Source organism: Leguminivora glycinivorella, chromosome 24, assembly GCF_023078275.1.
Source record: "Leguminivora glycinivorella isolate SPB_JAAS2020 chromosome 24, LegGlyc_1.1, whole genome shotgun sequence".
NCBI lineage: Eukaryota > Metazoa > Arthropoda > Insecta > Lepidoptera > Tortricidae > Leguminivora > Leguminivora glycinivorella.
The window spans coordinates 11477834-11490447 of record NC_062994.1 but is presented as its reverse complement, the minus strand read 5'-3'; the positions used below and the strand labels follow the sequence as shown (position 1 = coordinate 11490447).

The window sequence follows — 12614 nt, the reverse complement described above, 5'->3', positions numbered from 1 at the left end:
TGAGACTATTTTCATATAAATAAAAGGACTACTACGATAATATGCACAAAAGATACTGAAAACTTTCACCACACGAAACTGTTTAAGTATTACTTGATCATTCAAAAACTGATGATTAAATAATCAGATCAAGGGAGCAAAACAACTTCTACAAACTTAAACTTGACGTTAAATTCTCGCTGGTAGAATTGATTTTGAAGCATAAGTGCAATAAGGGTTAATAATTTTATGGATTCAATTTGGTTTGATGTTTAACAGTCAGTATTTTTACCTTGTTCGTCTGGTGAAAATTCATATCTACTTACCACTTTTTTCTGTTACTTAGAGCAAACATGCATAAGTCCCATTTCAGCCATCAGACAGAAACCACCACCAACCGTTAGATACATCCTCCCCCTCCTCCCGGCATTGGGGGAGGGCCTGCTCCGCCATCATGCCCTGCACCATATCCATGCACGAGTCAAGCGACAGCTTCTTCCCGCACATCTTGATGGCTCGGATGCGTCTGCGCATCTCTGTCATCATCATCAGCAATATGTACATTGTAAATTTTATAATCTCTCTCTCTCTCCTTTTTTATTTTGATCTGTCTCCCTCCTCATCACCAATTTTAATTGCGCGAAGAGCTGCATAATATCCAGATAAATCCAACAATCAGATTTATTGAATCAGTTATTTCCCAACTGAGCTGTCTGAGCTAATAAGACATAACTCAAGAACAGAAAATATTTCCACCATTAGTTATAACACCCAATGACCCATTGCCAAGAATCTTCAGAAATTATAATTATTTATTTATATGAGCCTAGGAAGTCCCTCTCCACAGAATACAAATCCAGGTCTTGACCTGTTTCCCAATTACTGATGTTCCGACGGAAAGTTTCCAAAATTCTGAAATGTTCACATAGGAAAACTTCGGCAACTTTCCACACTTTGTATGGACAATTGTATGGATGGAAACTTTCAATTTCATAAATTTATATTCCCTTTATTTTTCGTGAAAGTTTCGTGAATTAAGAATTTTACCAAAATTCACAATTTTACCGCTTGTTGTTTTAATGACTTACCAGGACTATCCTTCGGCTCCATCTTGAGCTGCGCAAATGTCTGCGCACAAGATGTCAGCACCTGCTCGTAGTCACAGATCGCCGCGTGAGTGCCGTTCACTATCTTAGGGCTCATGGGACTGTTGGCTAGGAGCAGAGACGTGCCGAAGGTCGCGTTCAGCTCGCGGGTCTCTGCAATTAATAAATACAATAAAAATTTATAAATATTTGATATAACGAAGTTTACAGCTTGTCCTTTGATCAAAAAAATGCTTTTATTAAGGCCTTCGTGTGCGGATGCGTCAAAAAATTGTGGGTTCCAACCTCGGGTATGCCATGTAGAGCAAAAAAATCGTCCCAAATGCAAAAAGATGACCTAATTTTACGCACGGATCCGTGCATAAGCATACGATGGGTTAAAACCTAGCTAAAATTACAATCTTACAATCGGGTTGACAGATGTACCTACTACGAAAAGTTACGTGTATAAGATAAATCATTTTCTATACTATTGGCAAGGTAACGTACATGGTCCTTGGAACCGCATAATTACTGGTCATGCCGACCATTTATGAATTGCTTTTATTTTGTACACAATGTACACATACAATAGAATAAGCAAACTTAAATAAAATGAAAAATAATGTTCAACTCACTTTTATTAAACGAACATGTTTGATGATTATCAGATTATTAGGAAAAAAATTCTGTCAAATCGTATGATATCCGTTTTAAGGGTATAACCATGAATATTGTACGAACAATGAATATATCAAAATCTTAAAAAAACATCATTTATTTTCGCTTACCGAAGTTCCATAGAAACATACCTTATAAACTAATATGTACAAAAACAAAGATTTTAAATACTAAAGTCATTTTGGCAGTTTTCTGTTGCGCTGTCATGGTTCGAAGCAGAATACGGCAGAGTCCATAACCACTGAACATCAGACCCTTCGCCCAGTCTTCGTTCTTGAAAGTTTCCAGGAATGGCGTCAGCACGCGCACCACAAACGAGCTGAAATGGATGTAACAACTCGATTCGGAGAAACACTTTTATACCTACCTAATTTTATATGACTGCCTAGCCGAAGTGACAATCGTTCACGCTATAATCGAAACGCAGTCTGTCTCAGTCGTGCCTACAGAAGAGCGACAGGGAAAGCGAGCTACGTTACGCTTGCGTAAGCGATTGTAACACTGACTAGGCACCCTGCGCACAAGAATACTTGAGAAGCTGTACCTGTACCAACCTACTTTTAACGCCTATTATTCTTCTAATATAAATTTCAGCAGCAGTGTCTGGAAGACCTAGATGCTACGTGTCATATCTGAAAAACGTCACATAAGCCGTCACATGTAACCCCAACTCGTATGGGTAACTTCACTGGGCAGCATGTGACCTTATCTTCAAGACGAGATTTTGGCCTTGCAATCCTCATCAGAGCATCATGACCTCATGACTTTTAATGTAGCCATTTCTGGATGTGGCAAGGAGCGAGATGATGATATTTAAAATTGCAAACGGGATTTAATCGCGTATTAATGCTGCTCCGAGACCACGGGGACAATGCCGTCCTTGAAACGTCGGAGGTTATAGTGTTTAAAACATAGTAAATACGCGATTAAGTCCCGTTTGCAATTTTAAATATGTGTAAAAATCGTGAAAGATTAAATCGAGATGATGATGACCAAAAATATGACAATATAACATCTGATGATGAGTTTTGAACTCCGAACGTCAATTTTTGAATTCTGATTGGTAGAAATTCAGAATCGATTGGCACATCAATGACTGTACTTATGTTATTAAAATACTCCTCCTTCAGAAATCAATAACTAAAGAAAATGTAATGTCCTTATTTAATAGTAGCTATTTGACTTTGAAATAAAACTGCGAAATTACCTTTGAGAGAGATCCTAGGTTTCTTCAGCACTACGATATTGCCGTTGTCAGATCCGAAGACCTCCATCAGGATCTCGGAAGCCACTGTCTTTATCTCGTTCCAGTCGTCTGAAAGAGACAATAATAGTTGTCTTGTAATTTCATAGTTTAAGTTAGTTTTTTTTGGTACTTATAGTTCTAAACTAAGTACAAAAAAAAAGAAAAAATAAATAAACTGAGTCAAATCAGTTCTTGATAACATCGGCGAAATAACAGTTTTTTCCAAAGACTCGATTGTAGAAAAGGTCAGGACACAAGTAGAATCTAAGAATTAGCATTGGCTCTCAAGTTTAAAGAGCAAAGCTTAAATGAGGCGGCAAACTGTATAAATCAATGTAGTTTTAAAACAATATTGTTTATTGCACCAATAAATTGCTCTGATATTTAGAATAAGATGAATATTGTACACTGTTGACAATTTAAAAGTGCTTATTGTAAGCCTATTTGAATAAAGAATATTTTGATTGATTGAAATAATTTGATCACTCCAGATGGAGCAACTATAGCCACCTGCTGTCTCTGTCAAGTCACATACATTTTTTTGATGATATATTTTGTAACTTTTTAGGTCTTGACTTGGAAGGTCAGGTGGCAGTCACCTTCGTCGTCACTCGCATGATTAGAAAAAATGACATAAAATTTTACAACTATATCTGTGGTCCCACACTAGGCGAGGCCTGTGTCGTGGTGACCGTTCTACAGGAATTCCGGGATAATGGAAGGAAGATGATCATATTTTGTAACTTTTTAGTTTCTAATTATCTAGTGTATTCTGGTTGGTTAAACATGTTTTACTATCTCTCTTGCTCTCTCTCCTTCTCACTTACCCAGTATGTCCTGATTGGTGGTCCTCTGTGACGTCACAGTGAACCGAATGACGTATGTGCCCTTGAAACAGGCAGGTACGGCGTGAATATAGCCGCGGGCGTTGAGACGTTTGAGCAGACGCTCCGTGAGAGCGTTATCGCCTTTCATACGGAAGGCTACCATGCCTGGAATAAAAGATTATTAAATTTTGTATAAAATGTTACATGAACATGCAAGAAAAATAAGTACTTCTCCTACAAGCACTGCAGCTTCTAATATTTTTCAGTACAGATACTTCGTGTGTTTTTTCCGCACTACCGTGGTTCCTTTTTTGTAAGATCGAAACTTCAGAAGGCCATGAAAAATTTTCTGATAAATTTACTATTTTATGGTATATTCAAGCAGCCTAAAGATTACCAGTAAGTACGCCGAACGTTAATAGTGTGTCAGATAATCACATCGTGTGGCGAATGCTTTATTTCCAATTAATGTGATGTTTTAAAACTTTTTCCTACCTAAATTCCTCGGTTGTGGGATTTCAAAACGCTGGTCAGCCAACACCAACGCTTCGAATTTTTGGGCCAAGCGGACGCTCTGAAACATATAAATATAAATAATATAAATCGTCACTATCATAGCGTTCTTGTGATAAGCGCCAATAGGGACCCTTTTGGCGCTTATCACAAGAACGCTATGTACTAGAAAGCGACACAAATGTAGACCTTTTGAAATTATTACTTTGTATTTTTTTGTATTTGGTACTTTTGAGTAGACTTTGACATAATTGTATAATATAAATCCTCTAGAGCTCTTATTCAAAGATTTAAGTGTTTGACGACCGGTCTGGCGCAGTCGGTAGTGACCCTGCCTGCTGCGCCGCGGTCCCGGGTTCGAATCCCGGTAAGGGCATTTATTTGTGTGATGAGCACAGATATTTGTTCCTGAGTCATGGATGTTTTCTATGTAAATAAGTATTTATATATTAAATATATCGTTGTCTGAGTACCCACAACACAAGCCTTCTTGAGCTTACCGTGGGCCTCAGTCAATCTGTGTAAGAATGTCCTATAATATTTATTTATTTATTTATTTATTTATTTATTTATTTATTTATTTATTTATTTATTTATTTATTTATTTAAGTGTTATCCAGACACATTTTTCCATTATTGAATGCACCTAGAGCATGTTTCCTTAAGCTTTTAGCAGTTAAAAAATATTGTAGTAAAATAATTCAACTTAGTAAGTAGGTCAAGTTCAGTAACAAATCAATCGACACTCAAGAAACATGTTAACAGATGCCTTCTTTAAGAAATCTTGATCTAAATCATAATTAATACCTCTCTGATATGCTTCTGGAGCCCGATAACGCCATAGTTCCTCAACACGAACCAGAGTTTTAAGGCCCTGAAGCGACGACTCAGAGGTATCTGCCAATGCTGGAAATAAGAGAAGAAAATTAAACAAATAAATATGTACAAATTATGTAGACCTCCACCAGATAATAATATATAGATTTACACAAGCACTGTAAATTTTTAAAATCATACTTTTATCAAATTTTCACGTTTACTGAAGTCGTGCAGATTTTGCCCTCTAAAAACCGTTACTTAAAGAACAAATTCTGAGTAAAAAAGTAATAATATCAGCTCCACCACGTTTGTTAATGCCACCACCACCAGTAATAGGTACTTCGTATCAAAAGATTATTTAGTAGCCGGATATATTTCTAGTCTTCATATTTAGGTGACTTCTTTTCATTTCCTGTAGACCGTTTTCAACTAATGGCCACCCTCCACTATGCACCCACCACACAATAATACATTTTGATGACCATTGCGCTAGTTCAGAAATATATTTGAAAATAAGCCACATTTGAATTTTCAACAAATATGGATATTTAAATCTATAATTCAGATGCGACTTTCTCTAGTTTGGATTTAAACAAAGAAGTGTAAAAATATTTATTAAAGTTAGTTACTTAATCATTAACAGTATCTTTAGATGTACTCCACCACCAAAGTTATTAAAAGCACCACCAAAATCAACATTTCGTACTAAATATCCCTTCTTATCCGCATTCTGTATCTTCTCTCTGCAGCCAAGGGACATCTTGTCATAACCGTGTAGACCCTTTTCATCATCATCTCATCATGACACACCCATCATGCTAAATCTAAGGTCTAACCCACCACCGACCACGAACCAGAACTGCTAGTTCTTTAAAATATCATTGTAATTCAAATCAAACTAAGCTTTATTTGGTTTACTGAGTCATAAATATGATAAAACCCACATGTTAGATCGCTTTATTCCACTAACAGAGAATCTCTTGAACAAAGAAGTACGTTAACTCAGAAAGAAAAAAGTAGTTCTGTAAAAAAAAGTTTCATTAGTTTATCAATTAACTGCAATATTGATTGTGTCCACCACCAAAGTTATTATAACTAATTAACCACCACCTATGTGAAGAATTCGTACTAAATATTCCTTCTTATCTGGATTCTCCAGCTGTATCTTCTCTCCGCATCCAGGAGACATCTTATCATAACCATGTAGACCCTCTTCATCGTCATAAAGGTCATGATTGGAATCCCCGCTGTTGAATCCATCATCGTGAGAATCTTCATCGTTGTGATCTTCATTTGTTTTTGTCAGTTCGTCATTGGTGATGATTTCACCATTGACTTTGATGTCTTTGGTGCGTAACATACGTTTTACGTTGGAGACTTGGGAGCCTACCTATAATTTGAATGGTGACAAAACATAATAATGCAATTTTCTTTTTTTTTAATATGTAACTAAAGTAATATTTATAGGTACATATCACCTTCTTAAAAAAATAAAAGTAAATGTATTGTATTCAGCAAGAAGTAAGTAATTAGTAATTCAATACGTATTTTTTTTTTATTTACATCACATTTTCTTTTAAGTAGACATTTTAGAATATTAACAAAAAATTAGCATGTCTGTCATATGTAATTTTTTTGCCTATTCTCATAAAAGTTATAAATTAGGACGAATTTGTAGTCGACTTACCATATAATCTATAGCTTTTCCTGAAAGAAAAATACTATTTTTAAAACAAAATTACATCAAACATGTATCAAAAAACATCTTAAAATTAAATTGTGTAAAATAAGAGACTGACTTAATTAAATTAATTTCAACAAAAGAAGGAGTAAAAAATAAGATTATTACATTTTTCCACATAAAACTAATTGATTTTCCCAATTTGAATATTTTGAGTTTGTCGTTATTGTCTATCGCTATATATTTAATCTAAATTAAGTCTTAGATAAAAACATTAGTTAAAAAATTAAATCATTAATTATTGAATATTATTTTAATGTTATGTTCACATTTTAAGAGTATTGCTAGCAGTGTTAAATTTTAAAGTTACTATTGAAATTAAAAATAGAAAATTATGACGTTATAAAGTATAAATACGAGTAAATGGATAAAATTAATTTTTCCCCTCACTAGCTCGGAAACACGTGTTTTGTGCTTCAATACCAGCGGGTAAAAACGCATTTTATCCACTAGTGGGTAAAGTAATTTGACCTTGAATAAAGTCAAATTAACTGCTTTAAAATTGATAAAAGTAGGTGAATCTAGTAATAAAGATGATTTACCACCCGTAGAACTACTGAAAGCAGTAATAAACGCATGTTTTCGTTGTAGTTTCCTCGCTATAGTGAGGGGAAAAGTTTTGTGTTACACTCGGGTGCAAATGTATTTTACTTCTCGTGTGTTAAAAAACTCGCAAGTTCAGGATTCTATTCTCGAACCACTCGCTTCGCTCGTGGTTCAACTATAGAATCCTTTCACTTGCTCGTTTTTCAATTCCACTCTCGGCGTTAAAATACAACTTTGCCCCCTTGTATAACAAATAACTATTACCTGAATTCTCGTGCCTTAAATAAATCGGGTTTACGTTGAAAGTCCTGTGCAGAGCCGTGCTGTCCCGAACCCTGGGAATAATAAATTTTAAATTACGGTATTAGGTATATAAAATAAAATAATAATATATCCTTTTATAAAATATCCTTTTATTTCTTGCTTTAAAAAAATTAACAATTTATATAGTTTTTATATCTTTTTAATATCTTGCAAGAACCCCGTCTTCGCAGGTGAAGGCCTCCTCCAGATTTTTCCATTAGTCTCTATCTTGGGCTATTTGCATCCAATTTTGACCGAAAAATTGGTATTAGGTATAAGGCACCAATAAAAATCAAGCACTGAGATTGTCATTTCACATAACACATATCATTAACTAACGCATGTTTTCCCAAACGGGGTTAGCAGGTCATCTACTGACCACCAATGATGTGCCCAGCCCTATGATCGGTATTGCAAATGGTTATAAAAAATAAATATTATAGGACATTCTTACACAAATTGACTCGAGTCTCACGGTAAGCTCAAGAAGGCTTGTGTTGTGGGTACTCAGACAACGATATATATGTATAATACTAATTATGTTATGGTCGCAACTCTAGCTGATTTAACAGAAGAGCTTCGTCCACCAGTTTGCGCGTCTTAAATATTGTAATTCCTCAAATTTTGTCTTCTTCTCATGATTTAGATCTCAAGAGCAAAATTGTATGTACTAACTTTTAGTGGAAACTGTTTTGGCTAATGTGTTAACATATCGTTGTAGACTACAAGAAATTATGTATGCTGTTTGTTTCCCTAATCAATAAAATAAAAAATATTGTATCAAATACTTGTATTTCATGATTATGGTTTTTTATTTTATAGTTATACCTTATAAGGGCCATTTTTTTCAAAGTTGTCCACTTTTTTGTAACACGGGTATTTTTTACGCGATTCATACTCGGAATCGCGAGGTCTTTCGATCCTGATAGAAGAAAAGAAATGTCCCAAAATTTCCATACATTTTTCAAACCACCCATTCCGTTGCCGCCATATAAAAACCTTGGAACACTTTTTTTCTCCTATTAGGATTAAAAAAGCTCACGATTCTGAGTGGAAATCATAAAATATTTCAAGTCCAGAAAAAAAGTATTTTTTAGGTAAGCGTGCTCCACCTTAGACCGCATCATGATATTTGTATGTGTGAAATAAATAAATAATAATAAATAATAAATAAATAAATAATCATCACTTACCATCAGGTATGATCGTGGTCAAACGTCTACCTATTCAAACAAAAAAACAGGGGAGACAACTTTGACAAAAAAGTCCCATAATCAGATTAAAAGTACAAACCACATGGCAGTGCAGTCGAAGTTGACCATCAGCCACTTGGAAGGGTTGAATGCGAAGGAGTCCGCCATCTCGATCCCATTCATCCAGTGCCTGTAAAAATAATTAGTAGGTAACAAAGAGGATCAAGTATTATAGAGAGTTACTGTCAAAGCAAAATATGTAATCACAGTGCATAGACTGTCATCTCTCGACACAAGCTTAAAACTTTTTCGCCTCACTAGCTCGGAAACATGTGTTTTGTCCTTTAATACCAGCGGGTAAAAACGCATTTTATCCACTAGTGGGTAAAGTAATTTGACCTTGAATAAAGTCAAATTAACTGCTTTAAAATTGATAAAAGTAGGTGAATCTAGTAATAAAGATGATTTACCATCTGTGGAACTACTGGAAGCAGTGATAAACGCATTTTTTGCGTTGTAGTTTGCTCGCTATAGTGAGGGGAAAAGTTTTGTGTTACACCCGGGTGCAAATGTATTTTACTTCTCGTGTGTTAAAAAACTCGCAAGTTCAGGATTCTATTCTCGAACCACTCGCTTCGCTCGTGGTTCAACTATAGCATCCTTTCACTTGCTCGTTTTTCAATTCCACACTCGGCGTTAAAATACAACTTTGCCCCCTTGTATAACAAATAACTATTAAACCTCAGTTTTGACAATTTGGCCCATATGCAACGGCCACCAACAATGCGTAATCCTCAAAATGAGCCTATTTTATCAACCCCGCATGGGTACCTGTATTCAGGACAGACGAAGGCGCTCCCCGCATATGCAGCGTCCACATGAAGCCATGCGCCATGCGTGTCGCACACAGCGCCTATTTCACGCAAGTTGTCAAAGGCAACGGAACCTGTTGTACCGAGGGTTGCACACACCTGGGAAAAAGAGAAGATTATTTTATACAGAGTGAATAGCTAAATATGACATTTTTTTAAATTATAAATGTGCTTACTCTTGGCCACAGACTAGCCAAAGGCAAAGACCTGGCCTACGATGGAGTGAGCTCGCCCAGAAGATGCCTGTTCACTCTTGATTTGAAGGTTGCCGGGTTATATGAGCTCGGAAATATAGCCGCCGGCAAGGAATTCCACTCTTTGGCAGTGCGCATAAGAAAAGAAGAAGCAACGCGCTACTGATATTCTATATATTCTTTTTTTTAGGCATTTAAAATAATGTAAACAAATAAATTGTAAATTTTCGGGTAGTTACATTTGTTGGTAAACCAACCAAGTACAAAAATCAAGAGTATCCGTCACTGAGCGCCCTGTCTTTAACCTTCTCATTTGGTCGTCTAATGTTTTCGTTACCCTCAACTGGCATATGGCAGTGAGTCTTTTTGAGGGTACATTTTGTTTACATTTATTAAAATACCTAAAGCGCCCTCTACACTCGCGGCGCGACGCCGCGAACGCGAGTGCGGAACTTTTAGACCCAGAGCCCAGGCCCGCCAGACCTTCCTCAAATTCTCAAGGATGAAACTTTGGGACAATGTAGAGTTCATATCGGCGGTTAATGTGTGCATATTTTCTAGTTCGGCCCATCGGCCAATTTTTTGCTATCAAGTGATGAAGGTGAAAAAAAAAAGTGCTTACTTTCCTTAAATTCTCAAGGCTGATTTTTATATATGTGTTAGAGCACGTTGTTAGAAATTGGTTATCATCAATGCCAGACCGTTTCCGCCGGCCATAACTTTTGCCAGACGCGACAAAGTTGGCAAAAAACGACTCTAACTTACCTCATTTTCTCAAGCCTGATTTTGATATATGATACGCAGGGACCTATAACTAGACCGTTTGTAAGCAGCCAGACCAATCGGATGGACCCAACCATCCGCCAGACCGACTTAAAGTTTCGATATGAGCATTAGTAGAATTGAAATATTCCGGATCTATAAAAGCTAAAAACTTGAATTTTCTAAATTAAGCTACGTGTATATTGTATACTTGACGTAATAAGCGACTTTCAAAAATTTTACTTCTAAGGAAATAAAAATATGAAAGTTTATATGTGGTACAAGATTAATTTTAAGCTATGAATTTTATTTACACTGCGTAAGTACATGTGTATTTTATTATAAATATAACTTTTACCAGACGCGACAAAGTTGGCAAAAAACGATTCTAACTTACCTCATTTTCTCAAGCCTGATTTTGATATATGATACGCAGGGACCTGTAACTAGACCGTTTGTAAGCAGCCAGACCAATCGGATGGACCCAACCATCCGCCAGACCGACTTAAAGTTTCGATATGAGCATTAGTAGAATTGAAATATTCCGGGTCTATAAAAGCTAAAAACTTGAATTTTCTACATTAAGCTACGTGTATATTGTATACTTGAAGTAATAAGCGACTTTCAAAAATTTTACTTCTAAGGAAATAAAAAAATGAAAGTTTATATGTGGTGCAAGATTAATTTTAAGCTATGAATTTTATTTACACTGCGTAAGTACATGTGTATTTTATTATAAATTTAAAGAAGAAAAGTAAATTAAACTTTTTTTCGGTCGTCGAACAAGGTGGTTTAAAATTAGTTTTAAGATCGATCCTTTTTAATTTGTGGGCGAGGGACCTCACACTATGTATAAAGGCACTATGTGTATGTTGCATATAATGTCAAATCCCTCGCATACTACAAAAGTTATTTAAGCATTTATATAAGTTCAGTTAAAATGAGGTGGAAAGTATAAGTGTATATGTTGTGTACGCACGTAAAGTATTCTAAACTTTTTATAACGGCATACATGTATTTGAAGAATGCCAAAAATTTATTCGTGTCTGAAAATTCAGCATCTCCGACATGGGTTATAACGGGGTTGATGATGTTCGTATTGAGTACAAATGTTTAAACTTCCTAAACTTGTAATTCTAAAGTTCGTCACTTCGGTATGTTGCCATGTTTTTTTTTAGGAGAAAGGAAATTCGTTTAGTTATATACCGTTGTAACATTGATTGTTTACTTCTTTGAATTGAATATTTAATTTATAATGCACTGCACCAATTTGTTTTTTCCTTGTTTACGTTATTTATAATATAAAATTCAATTCGATATTCAAGTTTTTAGCTTTTATAGACCGGGAATATTTCAATTCTACTAATGCTCATATCGAAACTTTAAGTCGGTCTGGCGGATGGTTGGGTCCATCCGATTGGTCTGGCTGCTTACAAATGGTCTAGTTACAGGTCCCTGCGTATCATATATCAAAATCAGGCTTGAGAAAATGAGGTAAGTTAGAGTCGTTTTTTGCCAACTTTGTCGCGTCTGGTAAAAGTTATATTTATAATAAAATACACATGTACTTACGCAGTGTAAATAAAATTCATAGCTTAAAATTAATCTTGCACCACATATAAACTTTCATTTTTTTATTTCCTTAGAAGTAAAATTTTTGAAAGTCGCTTATTACGTCAAGTATACAATATACACGTAGCTTAATGTAGAAAATTCAAGTTTTTAGCTTTTATAGACCCGGAATATTTCAATTCTACTAATGCTCATATCGAAACTTTAAGTCGGTCTGGCGGATGGTTGGGTCCATCCGATTGGTCTGGCTGCTTACAAACGGTCTAGTTATAGGTCCCTGT

At 35.5% G+C, this 12614-nt stretch overlaps 1 protein-coding gene across 9 annotated transcripts in view; it reads right to left on the bottom strand.

Annotated features, from left to right (window-relative positions):
* LOC125238942 (histidine decarboxylase) overlaps positions 1 to 12614 on the bottom strand; it is a 61840-nt gene that overhangs the window by 992 nt on the left and 48234 nt on the right. For 4 of the 9 annotated variants that reach the window (XM_048146433.1, XM_048146435.1, XM_048146436.1 and 1 more), the window contains 11 exons: positions 9765 to 9904; positions 9034 to 9123; positions 7702 to 7772; positions 6838 to 6857; positions 6280 to 6540; positions 5139 to 5237; positions 4314 to 4392; positions 3819 to 3983; positions 2953 to 3060; positions 1068 to 1238; positions 378 to 515 (listed from right to left, as the gene is read on the bottom strand). In XM_048146433.1, the coding sequence (XP_048002390.1) occupies positions 378 to 515; positions 1068 to 1238; positions 2953 to 3060; positions 3819 to 3983; positions 4314 to 4392; positions 5139 to 5237; positions 6280 to 6540; positions 6838 to 6857; positions 7702 to 7772; positions 9034 to 9123; positions 9765 to 9904 (1342 nt within the window). Of the gene's footprint in view, positions 1 to 377; positions 516 to 1067; positions 1239 to 1897; positions 2065 to 2952; positions 3061 to 3818; positions 3984 to 4313; positions 4393 to 5138; positions 5238 to 6279; positions 6541 to 6837; positions 6863 to 7701; positions 7773 to 9033; positions 9124 to 9764; positions 9905 to 12614 lie in introns of those variants that run through there. The other 5 variants (XM_048146438.1, XM_048146439.1, XM_048146437.1 and 2 more) reach the window with 4 other exon arrangements.